Genomic DNA, 18,505 nt, shown 5'->3' with positions numbered 1-18,505 from the left:
ACAAAACTTTAAAAGCATCTCAACTTTTATTTGGTTGTTCATTTTAAATTCTACACACTTTTTTGTTCAAACATAGGAACAGGAAAAAAAAACATCGCTTTAGTTTAAAAACAGGGCCTTTTTTTTTTTCTCCATGTGGTTTTTACACTATTATTATTCCAAAGTGAAGTTCACAGACAAACTTGTGGAATGATATAGACGGAGGGGAACAGTCATCGTATATGTTCAAGTCCAGTCAGTAGTAAACAAATGTAGCTTTATGCAAGTTACATTTTCACCCCCCCTCCCCTCCCCTCGCCAGACACGACGAGTCGAAGCAGCAAAAGTACATGTCAAAACACAACTTTCATCTTTATGTGCCATGTCTCACTCAACAGGATCATTGCTCAAGACTCAACGCGAGGAGCCAGCTCCCGTTCAAAAAAATTAAAATAAACATTCTACAAGCCTCGCATCCACCTTAAGCATGACCTCACATTAAATAATCAATGTACAGATACAGCATGTTATTTAATAAGCATTTCTTTAAAAAAAATTATAATAATGAAAAAGGTGACAGGGAGGAAGGGTTAAAAATGAAGATCTCATAAAATTACTTTTAAAGAGATTAACGAGGAAAATAAATACAACACAAAAAAAATAATCATTTTAAGCCCAGTGGACGAGAAACACAGTAAGCATTTATACAAGAGATCAACAACATAAAAAGGTAATTGCACTTTTTATCCCCCTCATTTTTTAAAAATGTTCTCATTGCACCGAGCCGCTAAAGAAGAAATCAATCTTCCTCCAACTGAAAAAAACTAAACAAAAAATCCTTCTGCTTGTTATTAAAACAAAGCCACCATGAGAAATGGACATAAATACAAACAAACAAAAATGTTGGTTTCATTTATTGCTGCTGAGCAGTCATTATTATTATTACCAAGTGTGTTGTTGCACCATTGCACTTTCCGGGCAGTGGCGAGTATCAAAAAGACCATTTTTGTGTGTATGGAATGGTTATGAAGGTCAACATTTACACACACTACAAAAAACAAAACAAAAAAGTTGCCTTGAGAAATCAACCGCTGCCTTTCTGCACCGCCAACCTCCTGCCACCTGAGGGCGCTGAAGAGTTACGCAGCTTGCACAGGTGACTACTTGTGCTATAATGAAGGGAAAGATGTATTTATTTGAGGGACGTCTTGGTATCAAAACAATCTTACATTTGATCAATTTTTATATATTTTTTTACTGAACTACTTTGTTACAATGCAAAGGAAGGGAACTAAATCGCTTTTTGTTTTTAAATAGGGCCAACCAATAAACATATATATTTTTTTAAAACGTACACAATTTTTTTTTCTGTTTTGGCCATTTTGTGTTTATAATATCTGCCTCTTTTTATGTGTGCGATTTTTGCAGATAGTTTTTTAAAATATTGTGCTTTTTTTTTTGCTGGTTTTTGCCATTTTTTGGAAACCTATTAACACAAACATAAAACAAAAATAATGATATACAAACATCCCCCCGCCTAATTAAAAAAAAAAAAAAAAAGGCAACAAAAAAAGGGACGATTTTTGTTGATTTTTCTTTGTTGTAAAGTTAAATACTAAAGGACAAAATTATGTTAATTCATGATGTGTTGTTTTAAATAATCGGCCGATTAATCTGCCAAATATCTGACTCAGCCTTAAATAAATAAAAAATCAATATTGGTCCAAACAATAAAAACAAATTTTGTTATTTGGGTGGCTTGTGTCCAGCAGGTGCGGCAGCGGTGGATTTCTCTTACGGTACTGGAAAACGGCAACAGGTTTCCGTGGGCGTCCAAATGTATTTGCCTCAGGCTGTTTTTACAGGTTGAAACCATTCTTAACGAGTTTGAAAACCCCCAAATTGGCCAATCACGGGCAGGAAGCCAAACGCTGTCAAAGCAGCCATTGGACGATACACGACGCTCACGTCAAGCTAGCACGCACGCACGCACGCACGCAAATTCAAACGTACAAACAGTGAGCTCAAAGACATAGAAAAAGACCTAAAAATGTTTTGTTTTTTTTGCGTTTACAAAAAAAAAGCGTACATTCTCTTCAGAAAGTTTGGATGTTTTTTTTTTCTTCCCAAAGGAAAAAGGAATTCACATCCGGGTCACAAGTCTTTTAAATGTTCTTCAATTACGAGCTTTTTGTGTCCTCCGTGGATGGACGTCCGGCCGCTCGCACAAGACGAGGAAAAAAAAAAAAAAAAAAAAAAAGACCAAGAAAGAAAGCAAAAATAAAAGTGCTTCAATGTGTGTCCACGTGTTGGTGGACGTGACGGATCCGCGGCACGTTTGGTCCGGGACTCACGCGAGGTCTTCGCGAGGCTCAGCAAATAAAAAAACAACAACTCAGCCGTGTGTGCGTTCTTGTTATTCTACATTATTGTGTGGACATTTTGTCGAACATTTGCATGGCTGACCTCCTTTTACTGTGTGTGTTCTGGTTTTTCTATCTTTGTGTGCACTGTGTTCTTGTCTTGACTTGACATTATTGTTGGGAACAATTGTTTGTTTAGTTGTATTTTTTTTTTTTTTACATTATGGTAGGCACACATTGTATATTTTATAATGGACTTATAATAAATTAATTGTGTGTTCTACTTTTTCCATCTTTGTGTGGGTGTGTATTCTTGTCTTTCTATCTTAGCGTGGCACCAAATTTAGTGTGAATTTTTTTTTCCCGGGGCAGTACTAGTACTAAAGTACTAAAGTGAACTTGTTTTACATTGTTAGCGTGTGTGTGTGTGAGCATGTTCTTGTTTTCTGTCTTTGTGTGGAACCAAAATTTACATTTGGGGACATTTTGGAGTAAAAATGCAAAAGTGCCAGGGTAATATCCTTTTCACTACACTATATTAGAGAGTATGTGTGTGTTCTTGTCTTTCTATTTTAGTGTGGACTAAAAGTTCACTAACATAACAATGTGGCTATTTTTCTTTGCAGGGAGATTTTGAACCCCGAAAAAAAAAAATTTATGATCTTTTGTGTTTTTTGTGTGTGTGTTTTTCTATGTTAGTGGGGCATTCAATTGACATTTTTAACCATGGCGTGGATACTTTTCGTTGTGGGGCCATTTTGACAGAAAAATGGATATTGATGACTATTGCACTATGTGTGTATGTGTGTGTGTAATCTTGTCTTTCTAGCTTAGTGTGGCAGCAAAGTTAATACTGACTTATGGTGGATATTTTCATTTACGGGACGGACCAAAAAAAACTTGCCAATATCATCTTGACTGTGTGTGTATGCGTTCTTGTCTTTCTATCTTAGTGTGACAGCAAAGTGGACCATGATGGTGTAGACACGTTTTCTTTTTGCAGAGAAATTTAAAAAATACAATAAAATAAATGCCACGATCTCCTTCAACTTGTGCATGTGTGTGTTTTTTCTTTTCTTTATGTAGCACCAAACTTGCCTGTGTGGAAATTTGGACTCAAAATGTTCATTACCGGTAGGCTGTGTGTGTGTGTGTGTGTGTGACCTGTTCAAGTACCCTAAAACCAGCATCCTGACAGCAAAGAGGCAACAAGTCGACTCCATGCGGATGAAGTTCCCTGTTCGATACCTGCGTGTCACACGTGGAGCACCTCCATACTGTAGTCCTCCGTCTCGGTATAGTGCGAAGAGTTTGTATCGGAATGGGCGGGGGCCAGCGTGTCCTTGTGGTCCACGCTGGGCTCCAAGAGCGGCGGCTTCTCCAGCGCCAGTTTTTTACACGAGTCCGGCCGGTTCTGCACGTAGATGACGCGGTTGTAGGCCTTGAGTCTCCTCCACAGGTGCACGTAGACTTTGCACTGCACGTACATGAAGACCAGGCCGCCCGTGAAGCCGATGGCCACCACCACGAGCTTGGTCCAGAAGGGCCACTCCATAATGCCTGGGGTAGGGGGGGGTCAGCAAGGAGGGGGCACGCAAAATAACAAGTTTAAGACAATACAGGAAGTAAGAGGAACTTTCTATGTCAATTGTAAGTGCGAAGAAGCTATCATTCAGCGTCACATTGTCCTATATTGGAGTGTCATGCTAATATTAGCCACTAGAGGGAGACTTTTCTATTCAGTTAAAACTGTCTACTTAAAAACAAATCAAACATCGCATATAGAAATGAACTAAACGGCAATATTCAATTAAAAAAAATATTGAATTAAATCAAAATCAAATTTTAAACAAGTAAATATTGTTAATATTTAAAAGATTAAAATAAAATATTTCATATAAAATAAACAAATATTTAAATACAAGCAAATATAAATATTGCATGTAAAAAAAATTGTGAATGTAAAAATGAGTACAATCAAATATTTAAAAAATAATTAATTATTATTTCCTATCCAATAGTCACATAAAATTAACTAATAACAAAATTAATTAACAAAATAAACTACTACATATTTCCTAAACTAATACATTGATGTTGACTTTAAAAATACAAATTACATTAAAATAAGTAAAACTAAAATTATGACGTCATTATAATCAACTCAAACTATAAATATTACATATAAAATACAATTAAATAACAAAACTGAATGACCAAAAAGTTAAAAACAGTACGACGCAACTGTACTTGGACCACCAGAGGGCGCCTTCCTATCACATTTTTCTGCTTGAATGATTCGTCATGCATTTGTTTAGCAGTCAGAAGATCATTGCAATTTCGGTACCTTCCAAATTGAGACAAAAGTGGGCGGGGAATTTGAGTGCAAACAGAGAATTACTGATGGGAGTGGAATAACATAAAAAATTCAAAAGATTTACCTGGAATACTCCGGGCTGCATGGGTAAAGAGAATGTAAATATAAAAATAAGAGACATTATGGAAAATACAACCTGAACAAGTTAAAAAAAAAAAAGCATGACGTCTGACTATGGCAATCGAGCACAACAGCAGCCTCGCAAGTGAATCATCAGGTTGGACTAAAATGTGCCCGCCCAGCTTGTGCTTCCATCTGTGCTCAACTTAGTATGCAAGAGGTGCAGGGAGATTTTTTTTTTTTTAACAAAAAAAACCACAAGTATGTTGAGGTCGACTGTAAATACAAACCGTACACTACAATTGTACCTAAATAAGTTTCAAAACAAACTTTTTGTAACCCAATTTAACAGAAAAGTTTGAATTTGGAAAAAAGTCTCATGAGATGAAAATCTTTTTTTCCCCCCCAAATAAAATAATCTTGTGAATTTTTTTGCAGATTTTTTTTAAGAAAATGATTTTAATTTTACAATAGATAGAAAAATATTTTTCAAGAAATCATGCATTTTTATGACAAAAACATTATGGTACGAGCTAATACTTTTAAAGGAAAAACATTCTATTGCTAAGGGATTATTATGTTTATTTTTACAAAAATAAGGTCACCGTGAGAAATAAAGTTGCGCTTTACCATTAGCTCGAACCCTCGTACCACTTTTTCAGAATCACGGGTTTAATGACTCCAAGCCACTTAACGCACAATTCATAACCCAGTGAGAATATCAAGTCTTCCAAAATGGCCGACCTTGCTTGATTTCGTCGGCCGTCCTGTCGATGAGCACGTAGAGCGACCACACCACGCACGTGATGGCGATGACGTGGAAGGTGACCGAGCACATGATCTTCCGCCGCTCGCTCGCCGTCATCTGAAGCTTCTCCCACTGCAGGAATTCAAACCCCCAAAAATTACGTTAACATTATAAACTAGTTAAAAATGCATACGGGTATACCACTTCTCAAATTCTCAATACGGCAGAAAATTGTAGTCATTCTTCACAGAGGATAAAGAATACATGCCTAGGAGAATTTTCATATGATCTTCCCCCCATGAAAAGGGTTTGCATACTTGGCTGTTTTGGAAGTCAGCAGACTACCAGCACGAGTCCCAAACTGGAAACTGTTTTCCCAGAAACTAAAGTCATGTTTATTAAACAGTTTAAAAAGTGAAAGGAGAGCAAATATTATTAGCTTTTTTTCCAGTGTACTGCAAAAACTGGTCTTACAAGCAAACCAGTAATGAAATGGTGATTATGAGTTCACTTAAGCAATGAAAACGCAAAGTTTGACTTTAGCATACCTTGCGCAGAGGCTTGAGCTTGGTCTCCATGATGAACTCGTACTTGCAGAGCTCGCAGCAGCGCGTGTCCGAGCTTTTGATCCACTGCTGCAGACACGACTGGTGCACGAAGCGTAGGCTGCCCGTGCAGTGGCACGGCGTGATCAGGGGGCTCTCGTCGTCGCCTTCACAGTGACAGATCCTGAAGTGCAACCACAAAAAAAAAAAAAAAAAAATATATATATATATACACACAACTCTGATGGACCACCACATGCGTCCAACATAAAAAAATAAAAATAAAATGAGGAATTCAGTGTCTTATGGTTGCTTCTTGATTATGGTCACAGTTTGGAATTTTATGGATTTGATCCCCGAAAACGGTGTTTGTTAAAGTGTGGCACATGGGCTCCCTCTAGTGGCCGATGTAAATCACTGCTTAATTTAAGGTTTTCTGTTGGTTTGCAGTCTGGACTGAATGACTGACTAGGCCACTCCTACGAGTTTTTTTGTTTGTTTTGCCCCCGCAGTATGTTTTGGATTGTTTTCACGCTGGAAAAACCACCCATGAGCCATTTTTTTGTCAACCTCCCCCAACATGGCCGCCAAGTAGGCACGTTGGTCCCCAGGCTGCTACAGTGCGCTAGCATATGCGGTCTTCTGTTCATTATCTGTATATCTATCTTCAATATAGATATCTGGCTATTTATGTAGCTAGTGAAGTGACACTGAGCTAGCAAACAAGTAGCCTAACGACTAGTAGCATAGCGCGCTAACTGTATAAGCTAAACTATCTATCCAAAACCACCCATTAGCCATTTTTTTGTCAACCTCCCCAACATGGCCGCCAAGTAGGCACGTTGGTCCCCAGGCTGCTACAGTGCGCTAGCATATGCGGTCTTCTGTTCATTATCTGTATATCTATCTTCAATAGAGATATCTGGCTATTTATGTAGCTAGTGAAGTAACACTGAGCTAGCAAACAAGTAGCCTAACTACTAGTAGCATAGCGCGCTAACTGTATAAGCTAAACTATCTATCCAATAGCATTGCGCTGTACATGAATCACCTGCTGTGAGCTCATGCTTCCAGCTACCTGACGGGAAGCTGCCGTGACGTGCGGTTTGTTTGGGTGTGCGCGCACGTGCAAGAGACAACAAAGCCAATTTGTCGTCTTTAATCCACCGCGCCATCTCCTCGCTTTCTCTTGTCCATGAAGAGCACAGCCGATGTTTAACGTATAAGCTGGCCCGGCGAGGACGCCGTAGACATTTCCCATCGGCACGTGAGCCGTCGCTTTGATTAATCCACTCAAGCTGGGCCAGGTGAAAACAAGCAGAGATGTCCCCGCAGGGGCTCTACTAATGCGGCCGGAAGACGCTACATTAGGGACACCTGCGGGGTCTAATGAGCCAATACAAGAACTGAAGCAATACAATGTACGGTTTCCACTGATCAAAGTAAACCTTTCCCATACGTGCTGCAAACAACAACAAATTCAACACCCACTTAACGTGTCAGTATTTTACACAGAAATGAATATGTCACTATATATGTTCTAAAAAATTTTCACATGGCCGCCAGGATGACATGACAAAAACACAAAAGGGGAAATGAAATGGTACTGAAGTACAGGGGGGGTTCCTCGGTTTACGACGGAGTTCTGTTCCGACAGTGGTGGAAAGTTGGACTGCGCCGTAATCGAATACTAATTTATGCAAGTTAAAGTCATAATGACAGGACATATTTATATGAAAAACACTTGTAGGCCGTAAATATGAAGCAGCCCAAAAACGGTAAAAAAAAAGGCACAGTGGTACCTTCCGGTGCCCTGACTTACGATAATTAATTATACATTTTTTGGGCTTGTGTTGAGCCAAAATTTATTTTACAAGCTCCAGATATGCCACACTTAAGTGACATGATGTGATAAAGAAAAGGTAAACCACACTCACTAACGCCCATTCTAATTTTTATTTTATTTTATTTTTTAAAAAATAATAATTACGTCAAAAAGCGACCGGCTCAACTGCTTGGGTAATCGTTGAAACTAAAAAGTTGGGTTAAACAAATACCCAACAAAAAAAGCGGGAAATTGCCCCCCCCTCCCCCGTTTTTTTGTTGTCAAAATGATTAACATTCTAACTATATTTGGGTAAAAAATAACCAAATGCGGGTCATTTGGGTTGTTTTGTAAAAAGACTCAATTAGTGACTCAGTCCATTTTTTACCCAACTGTTTTTAGAGTGCACACAAAGCCCCCACCAACTTGGGTTGTGGATTATTCATTTGATCCAAAGTTTTGGTTTAAATGAACAACCTCAAAATTTTGGTTGGTCCCAAACAACCCCCCAAAATTGTAATTTAAGGTAGGTTTGATCTTTTGGGTTTAAATGGAACCCAAAACATGGTCCCCCCCCTTTTTTTTTTTTTTTTACCTAATTTGGGTTATTTCTGACCCAACTGTTTTTAAGAGTGCACACAAAACCCCTGAAATTTAAACTTTCTGATTTAAATGAATAACCCAAAATGTTGGGTCGGCCACAAGCAACCCAAAAATGTGGTTGTTTTGTAGGTTATTCATTTGACCCAGAGTGTACACAAAACCCCACAAAAATGGGAGGTGGATTTTTCATTTGACCCAAATTTTAGGGTTGGTCCATTTTTTGACCCAATTTAGGTTATTTTTTGCTAAACTGTTTTTAAAGTGTACATAAAAAAAAACAAATTGGGTTGTGGATTATTCATTTGACACAACATTTTGGTTTAAAAATAGAACCCAAAACATTGGGTTGGTCCTGTTTTGACCCAATTTGGGTTTGTTTTTTTCCGACTAAACTGTTTTTAGCAAGTACACAAAACCCCAAAAATTGGGTTGTGGATGATTCATTTGACCCAATATTTTTTGGTTTAAAAATAGAATGCAAAACATTGGGTTGGTCCCGTTTTGACCCAATTTGGGTTATTTTTGACTAAACTGTTTTTAGAGTGTACATAAAATCCCCCAAATTGTGGATTATTCTGTTTTTAGAGTGTATTGGCACCCCATCATAAACCGCTGAGGACCCCCTGTAAAGGATATGCAGGGTAAACAAATGAGGACTAATGAGTGAGTGTGAGCGTGTGTGTATACTACGGCCTCTACTGTGCGTGTGCGGGTTTCAGACTACAGGAATCGTCTACTACTCCACTTGCTTCACTGGGGGGTGTCGTTGGCTCTACCACGTCACAGGGGAGGGCGGGCGTGGTTGACACCATCCAGACAGTCACCCACCTGCAGCAGTCGCCCGACAGCGAAAAGGGCGACAGCGGCTCCGTTTTCTCCGACATGGGGGACGGGCAGCGGTCCAGGTCGCTGTCCTCGTCCATGTAGCAAAGCGGCGCCAAGTGAACGCCCTTCGCCATCTCCTCGGGCGCAAACTCCAACTCGCTGCCTTCTATGACGACGCTGGAGGACTTGGGCAGGCTCGACGAGGTTGACGATCGGGAAAAGGGGAGGAGGAGGCGCAGGAAGTTGGCGCTGGGGGAGTGGTCAGGAGCAGGCGGAGCAGGCGGAGGAGGAGGCGGAGGAGGAGGGACGGAAGGGCCCAGCATGTACTTGTAGCTGTTGGTGAAAGCAGGGACCAGGTGGGGGTGCGCCGAGAAGACCCGACTGGGGTCGGGACCGCCGTTCACTCCAGCGTCCGTCGCCCTCGTTTGGGAGCCCCGAGACTGGGCGGCGTCCCCGGCCTTGGTCTCCAGCTCGCCCTCGGAGCAGGTGCGGTCGATAAAGTGCAGGCCGCGATAGAGGCCGTCCACGCGCTGGCCCACGTCGTTGAGCGATACCGAGAAACGCAGCGGGCCGTGAGGGTGCCGGCCGGGGGGGCGCGCGCCGCCCAAGCTGGGCCGCAGCAGAGAGAGCCAGTCCCGCTGTTTGGAGGCGGGCGGCGAGTCGGCGCAGACGGTGGTCACCGTGACGCAACCGTCCGAGCTTTTACCCTTTGGGGCCAAGAGAACCACTGCCGTCTGCTTCTGACGCTCCTCATCTGCACTGCTCGTGTGTGCGTGTGTTGAATGTAAATGTAGTGTGACACATAGTGGTGAAGGACAGCAGGAAAGGGGGGGGGGGGGTATAAACAGAAAAGAGAAAAAATGGACATTTGAGAGAAATAAAAAGGTTTGGGGGTACTGACAATGAATGACCCATTTTATGGAAAAAAAAATAAAATTAAATCGCACGCTTACATGGATGACTAATTAGCTTCCCCAATTTCAGGATGAACCGCAGGTGACCTCAATTTGACCTTTACATTTTTGAATGCATGTCCAACTTGTCAATGTTCTGTTGTCTCCCCAAAAAAAATGAATATATTCAACTTTTTTAATAGTTTTGAAGGCTTGGAGAAGAAGCCGACGGATTTCAAGATCATGATCGAAATCAAATCGAAAAATAACTCTTTGACTGCCAGACGTTTTCAGAAAAGGGATGCCGTGGGTGCCAGCCGATTTTAAGCATTTTGTCTGATCTTTCAAGGTCCATAGAAAATTATGTGTTTGGACTATGGAAACACACATACTGCCAAAACAAGATTGGACTCTCATCTTCCATCAGAAAAAAAAAAGTTTGTTTCTACCTTATTCCGTTTTTGAGTAATCAACAATAGAAAATGGTTAGTTTCACCTGTTTTGAAAAAAACGTCTTTTAACGTCTTTGGCACTCCTCCATAGGATTTTACGAAACGTTATTTAACGTTTTTGGCAGTCAAAGAGATAAACAGTACTGAAACATTGACAAGCTGGATGAGCAGTCAAAGGTTTAAAAAAAGGTCAAATTAAGTTGAAAGGTTACAGTGCATTTTGGGTTCATCCTCAAATTTCACCTTAAGATGAAAATTTTTCTGCGTTAAAGGGATACTCGACTCATTGAGCCATTTTCAGCAGTAGAAAGTTCATATTATAAAAAAAACATAATAATTCTACTTGCTGTCGACTGACGATGACATCACCTGAGCTGAGGAAGTAGGCAACGACCAATCGTGGCTCAGTTTGGTCGACAGCAAGTGGGAAAATGAGCATTTCAAGGTATTTACTGCTGAAAATGGCTTCCCTTTAACGTCAAACCCAACGTACGAACGACGAGGTTCGTACCTGCAGATGTCTTGGCTGGAGGGAGAAACCGACGTTCTGGAGAAGCTGCACGGCGCGTTGACTGAAGTCGGACTGCCGGCCTGAAAGCAACAACAACACGCGCGCTTTCATGTGGAGTCAGCAAAGCGTACGCGTCGGCAGCAGACGAATTATGAATTATTCACAGTCACTTTCATCTGCTACTGTATATAAATATAAAGCCAAAAGATTCATGAATAATACAGTATATAACACCGTAAATAAATCCGCTTGCGTTCCATTCTATTGCCGTTTCCGTGATGACTAATCTGCCGACCAATCGACAGGTAACGCTGCGTCACATGACACATTTTAAGTCTCATACCGCCACCGTTCTGCGATGTTTTGAAATTGTGATTAGATTGCTTTTTTTATTGGGTTGTTTCATCTTCATGGCCTAGGAAGTGTTTTTCATACAAATATTTACTTTTTTTGAATACCTGTACAATAGAAGCTCCTCCCCTCAACTTCAACATAGTTACAGGGCTGCAGACTCATTCTTTTTTTTTTTTTTTAACTGAAACTAGTACTACCAATATCAGCAAAATTCATGTTCCCTGCATATTGTGGGTAGGATCCATGTGATAACCCCAAGCCACGCCTCTTTCCACACATTAGCCAATCACAGCTGTGATTAACTGCACACACACGTGGACCTGCCTTCTTTGGTAGCTCATTTGTGCATTATTGCCAACAACTGGGACGAGGTGTGCATCGGAAGTTCGTCGACAACAAAAATATTTAAGATGAATTATGTTAAAAAATACACACAAAAAAAGATGAACTCATTCACTGCCATTGACAGCTATATACGTAAAAAAAAAAAAAAAATCTTTGAACTATTTCTATTAGTTTAACATTTTTTTCCACTTTTGTTAACAAGAGTATGAAAACCTAGGAAAAAAATGATTGTACATTTAGAACAGATATAAAATTTGTGATTAATCGTGAGTTAAGTCATGCGATTAATTACAATTAAAAAATTGCCCCTAATTTTTAATATTTTTTTTCTTTTCTTTTTTTAAAGATTATTTAAAAAATGTCTAGGTTTTCATACTCTTGTTAACAAAAGTGGATTTTTTTTTCTTCAAACTAATAGAAATAGTTCAAATGACGTTTATAGACGTCAATGGCAGTGAATGAGTTAATATCAATGAATAGAATCATTCTCTTCTATTACTGCAGTTTACAGAGTCGGTTGTGAAACTTGTTTGCATGTTTTTTAACACTGTAATTTATTTATAATCTATACTCTACCACACACTTAGAAATATTCCTTATTTGCACAAAATGGAGAGGCTTAGCTTGTGCGGTCCAAAGCAAATCCTCGTTGGGGGTTGCTAACATCAAATCCAAAAGTGGGCCTGATCATTTCAGCGTGAAGCTAATTAGCTATTGATTTCATCTCCAACGGCGGCGACATTTTATAGCTGGCGGCCCGACACTGATCGATGGATGGCCGTGATGTCATGCGATCTGCCCTTCAGCCTGCCCATCAATGACATCCTTTCACATTTACTCACTCATGAATCACACGCCAGCGGATCTCACTTAAGACCGCGTAGAAGCAGCGCAGGTTATCTCAGGACAAACGGGATCCGTCTGGACCGCTACGTTCATCAGTCATCCACTGCAAATGGCGATTGTTGGTGATGACATGTAGGATGCACAGCCAGAAATTCCTGCTGCTCCTGTTTTTTGTATTTATTCCAACTATGTAACACAAAGTTGACATGCCCTGCTCGGCCATCATGCAAAAGGAGATTGCTGTCACGTGTAGGGTTACGCCCAGTACTTGCCAAAAACTCCTGTAGCAATGTTAATGTTATGCGGCCAGTAGAGCCAGAAATCCCTGCAGCGTGCTTTGCTTGGCAAACCACTATTTCCCCCTTTATGGCCATTTGCAAACAAACTTCACACCCTGAGGACGGCTGGCCATTCAAGATAAAAGATCAACCACATAATTGGGAGATTTTTGTCATGTGTAGGATGCAGTCGGTAGATGCCACAAATTCCTGCAGCTGCTTTAACATTTACAGAAATTCCAGTATTGTAGTTCCTTTCGTGTTACCCCAACCACAATGTTCTTCATGAGATCATTTTTTTTATGTTTATTTCCACTATAACGTCATAGTGTGGACATCATAGTTATGTAGATTGTTGTCATGTGTAGGACAAACAAATTCCTTGCCAAAATATTTTGAAGCTCCTTTAATGTATTTGCATTTCTTAACGTTTTCAGAAAAGGGATGCCGTGGGTGCCAGCCGATTTTAAGCATTTTGACTGATCTTTCAAGGTCCATAGAAAATGATGTGTTTGGACTATGGAAACACACATACTGCCAAAACAAGATTGGACTCTCATCTTCCATCAGAAAAAAAAAAGTTTGTTTCTACCTTATTCCGTTTTTGAGTAATCAACAATAGAAAATGGTTAGTTTCACCTGTTTTGAAAAAAACATATTTTAACGCCTTTGGCACTCCTCCATAGGATTTTACGAAACGTTATTTAACGTTTTTGGCAGTCAAAGAGTTAACAGCCTCCCCAACTACCATGTTCTTAATTAAACCCTTTTATGTTTTTGTTGTTACATGTAGGACGCCGCCATTACTTGCCAGAAATTCCTGCAGGCTCTTTAAAGTTGCGGTAGGCTTCTTCGGAACCTTACAACCACTATTTCCTTCATAAAATCTAGCGATGTGCCCCCCAAAAATCGATTCTCAAAATGTAACAAAATAGATTTTATAAAAATTTCTTGTCCTTGTTTGTGTGTGCCTTTATTGGGAGCGCTGTTCATGTTGTACCCGATTTGGCCACTTAGGGGCAAGTGTGGCTTTGCATGTTCCAAAAAGTTGTTTTTTTTAGCATATGCTGGTGAGTCATGTTAAGATGCTTCACTGTATACATTTTGTATGAATAGCCGTTCTTTGAGAGTGATAAAAGTGCCGCGCTAATTAGCATTAGCGAATCAGACTGTAGATCATGACGATTCTTTTCACATCTACGAATTAAAGCAGAAATCTTTGTCGACCCAATCATTTCGAATCGAAAAAGTGATTCTGAATCGAATCGCAGACCCAAAAATCGGAATCAAATCGAATCGGGAGACAGCCAAAGATTCCCACCTAAAATCCTATTAACCCGAATTTCACAACCTGACATCGGGGCCGTGGTGCTGTCACATGTAGAACACAGGCTGCAGGGCTCGTCCCAGCTACCCGACAGTTATGGTATTTCCTTCGTTAAAAATCCTCTATTTGTTTATTTCCAGCGCACAGGACAGAGTTCACATCCCGCGGCCGTCTGGGCCTGCGGGGTAAGATCAGTCACGCACGCGGCCGTTACGCAACGGCGGCTATATTTAACGAGGCGCCGCTCGAAACGAGTACCTGGCTGACTACACGACGCGAGTGGCCCGTTGGCGGCGGCTGGGAAACACATCAAACATGCCGACAGGTCGCCATTGTGTCGGACGCCGTGGGAGGCTGCGGGAAGCCGTTGCGGCAGTCATTCGATATTTTTGCTAAGCGGTTTAAGCTTCTCGTTTGGGAGACGTAGGACGCCGCGTTGACTCTCTTCACAGGTGGTACGCAGTGAATTTTCGGATTCATTTGTGCTTGTTGCTTTGATGAACATCTCCCAATTAATAATGGAGCGTCGTGCAAGATGTCTCCCAAGCATAATTAGCCCTTCCGAGGGGGACGCAGGCAGATGCCACCTGCTTGACGACGGCAATACGTCGCGGTTTACTCATGAACAAAATAGAATACGCGACTTGGAGACGGTCCTCAAAAACACGCCGGCGCTTTAATGAGACGACTTTGAGGGGGCAGGTGATTCTGCGAAAACGGCGCAGGAGAAGCCGTTTGATTTGATTGGCCGACCGTTAAGGTGCCACTCGGGAGCCTTCAATCACAATCCTGCAAATCAGCTCGGACAAAAAAAAAGGGGCAATCAAGAGCGACATGCATCAAGCTACTTATGGAACAATCAAAGAGAAAAATGACATATTTACTAACAATTCTTCATTTATAATTCCCTGCTTGCACTGAATTAGGTAACGACCCACTCGGTCCAGATAGCTGAATTTTAATACCTTGTAAGATGTAACTTAATACCCAGGACCATTTAATGATTATTTTTCCAACTTGATTGACTGCCATTAAATATTTCACAACACTCCGGGCAGACTTTTCACTGGGCAACAGTCGCAAATGTCACGTGTGGGACATTTTCACAATTCTGTGATGCTGTCATTTATAAGGCCTCAATTATTGCCTGAGCTTGAAACACGGAAGGAACAACAATTGTTGTCAACACAATTGTGAGAATGTCACACACATGACAAGAGAATGGCCTATGATTAATGTTGCACAATTTTGGCACACAAATACTTTCTTGGCAAATAAATACAAAAATAATCATACCCATAAAATACATTAAAAACACTTTCATTAACTACTTTTAAATCCTTTATATGGCCGACAGCATGTGACTTTTGCAGTGGAAAATTGTATGACAATATTTAATATTCTACCACAACAATATGTAATATTCTATCTTTTGTAGAAAAATGATTTTTTTTTTTTTTAACTCATTCACTCCCAGCCATTTTCACCGAAGCAACCCCCTTCGCTCAAGGCCAACAGAATATTATGTTCTATTGCTATAAAAACATGGAACCTACCAAAAGTAAGATTAGAGTCTCTTCTTTCATCATTATTCCCAAATCTGTTCAAAACACTGGGGAAAAAGCTTTTTTGCAACATGGCCCTGGTTGATCGCTTATACTCTGCTGCCACCTGCTGGACTTTTTTTGGTAATAACTTTCATTGCTTTAAGTGTCCTCTTCAGATCAGAGGTTGCATCAAAGCTTTCTATATGCTCTAGTATGAAAAAAAAACAACAACAAAACGTATTAATTGTTTTTTGGGACCATGGCAATATTTAAAATAGAACGTATTTATACATTTTTGGGAGCAAATAAAAAAGCATTTTATATTTATTTAAAAAAAAAAATTCTACTGTAATTACTCTCATAAAAAAAAGTTACCAACACACAGAGGCAACATGGCAACAATATTACTACCCATTTAAATCCCCCAGAGTTGACATATTTGTTTTTTTACACTATGATACATCTGAAATGCGTTTACATGCTCTGCTATACATTGAAGCTAAATGCATGTCAAAACTGAAAAACATGTTAAAATGTCCAATGACAAGTTTTAAATTTGGAAAAAAATATGCTATGTTCAAGTTCAGTTTGTACTTGATTAAAAAAAATAATAAATCAATGCAGTCACCAAATTACATTTATATTATAATAAAACAAATAAGGGCCTTTGCACAATGAGTACTTCGGCCCTAAGAAACGCTGCTAAACTTAACAATTCCGTGATGTGGTTGGTGAAACAAACATTTCCCCCGGCTTGGCTGGAAGTCTTGCACCATCAGCACAACTGATGATCCGAAAACCTTCCCAGCGTCCACACAAAACAATTTGAATTCGGAGAACCACCGCCAGATGTTTGGCCGGAGCTCAACACCAGCCTACTGAGCGGCGGCTCGCCTGCTTTGACTTTATGACCAGTGTAATACTTTAATTCCAACCCTCCTTGCACATCCCAAACAAGCACGCACACACACACGCCTGGCACTGTTCTCGACGCCGCGACCAGGCTACAGATAAGCCTCCTGACCTAGCAGAGTACTGAGGGGGAGGCCTCAAGACTCCTACACTCTGAAAATATCAATGCTAATTTACATTAGCCTGTCTATGGCGTTTCACATTATAATTAGCATGAAGCTAGCAGACAGTTGTGAGAGAGTTGTGACTTTCAACAAACTCATACTGTAACTTAGCCTTGAAGGCTGCTAAATGAATGCTAACACATAACGGGAAAGGTCTTAGCCTATATGTATCTAGTTTGTTTAGAGACATAATTACCAGGATGAACACGACGTCTTATAAATCGGTAAGACGCTAGCTCACTTAGCTCCATCTTATATGAGCAAACAACGGACCTGACCGGGCGGTTATTTTATCACACACCACTCAGACAGGGTGTCAAGCAAACAAACTGCAACATAAATAGAAGCCAATTTCTAATTATAATAATTAATAAATAATTATTCAAGGAACTACAGGTAACACACCCACTTGAACGATAAGGATTCACTTCCATTTCAGTTTTGAATGGTGCAATGCATGCTGGGAACTGAAGTCAATGCAAGGAATATACTGAAGCTACTAAGCTATCAAAAGTACGCAAAGTTATTTATTTATTAGGATTTTGTTCTTTACAGGAACCGTTGACGGTTCGTTTGAATGATCATTTTTATGCATGAGAAACATTTGCATAGGAAAAAATAAAATAGAAAGTCCATAAATCTGTAACCAAACTAATTATTTGCAAATTAAGCTTTTTAGTCACAAATGAAATCCAGTCAATAGCATTCAGTCGCCATTTCTACGAAATTTAATTTGCCTTCCATCTTTGACTGCGGCGTTACTGCATAAACAATCTTGACCCGCGTTATGAATTATTTCACATTCTTGCACTGATGGAAAATCTTTTTCATCCGACTTGGAGGTCATATTCCAGCAGCATATATGCGGATGTGCTTCAGTAACTACACAGAAGCCCCATGCAGTCTCACACTCCCTGCAATCTCCACAGAAACTCCACACCAAAGCGGCATCAAAAATTCTCTTTCCAAAAGTTAAAAAGCCGCTGAGAGGTATTCATTTAACAACACATTTATTATTGCAGACTTTTAAAAAAAAGAAAAAAAAAAGAAAAAAAAAGCTTGACAGTAAAGTGGAATGGTTTGAGGCTTTGGGCCGGCGTAGCCCCTTTAGAGTGCCTCGTTGTCAGCTGTGAGCGCGTGCGAGCGGGGTGGCGGGTTCCGACTCGACAGCCAGTGTGCAGGCAGGGGCTTGAACCTGGCATAGCTGCTTTAGAGCGCCTTGTTGTCATGGCGTGGATAATAACCATCATCCAACTGAGATAATTATTTCCTACTTGTATGGTTGAGACAGAAAAAAAAAAGGAGGCTGAAAATGATCCACCCACGCAACTCATTTCCCGGCCTGTCAAAAGCGACCTTTTCCAGACTCCCCACTGAGAACAATATCCTTTAGGCGAGCGCCATTTCCCCACAGAGAAGGAAAAAGCAGCAGATTGGCAGATGTGTGCTCCGGTTATGGTCAATAACTGTCAAATTTGAGAAGGCCCGCTCATATTTCAAGTTCGTCGTCATGTTACACACAAGTTAGCCTGAGGAACAAAGATCAAGGTT

General features: G+C 40.4%; 1 protein-coding gene across 4 annotated transcripts in view; it reads right to left on the bottom strand.

Annotated features, from left to right (window-relative positions):
- Positions 1 to 7: 7 nt before the first annotated feature.
- The window catches only part of marchf8 (membrane-associated ring finger (C3HC4) 8), a 64,909-nt gene continuing 46,411 nt past the window's right edge, over positions 8 to 18,505 (bottom strand). For 2 of the 4 annotated variants that reach the window (XM_077581457.1, XM_077581459.1), the window contains 6 exons: positions 11,182 to 11,261; positions 9,329 to 10,084; positions 6,076 to 6,256; positions 5,524 to 5,659; positions 4,784 to 4,798; positions 8 to 3,902 (listed from right to left, as the gene is read on the bottom strand). In XM_077581457.1, the coding sequence (XP_077437583.1) occupies positions 3,598 to 3,902; positions 4,784 to 4,798; positions 5,524 to 5,659; positions 6,076 to 6,256; positions 9,329 to 10,084; positions 11,182 to 11,261 (1,473 nt within the window). In that variant the 3' untranslated portion in view covers positions 8 to 3,597. The remainder of the gene's footprint in view (positions 3,903 to 4,783; positions 4,799 to 5,523; positions 5,660 to 6,075; positions 6,257 to 9,328; positions 10,085 to 11,181; positions 11,262 to 18,505) is intronic. The other 2 variants (XM_077581458.1, XM_077581460.1) reach the window with 2 other exon arrangements.

The sequence above is a fragment of the Vanacampus margaritifer genome, chromosome 12, assembly GCF_051991255.1.
Source record: "Vanacampus margaritifer isolate UIUO_Vmar chromosome 12, RoL_Vmar_1.0, whole genome shotgun sequence".
Classification (NCBI taxonomy): domain Eukaryota; kingdom Metazoa; phylum Chordata; class Actinopteri; order Syngnathiformes; family Syngnathidae; genus Vanacampus; species Vanacampus margaritifer.
The sequence above is the reverse complement of the archived record's forward strand: the minus strand, read 5'-3'. Positions and strand labels throughout refer to the sequence as shown.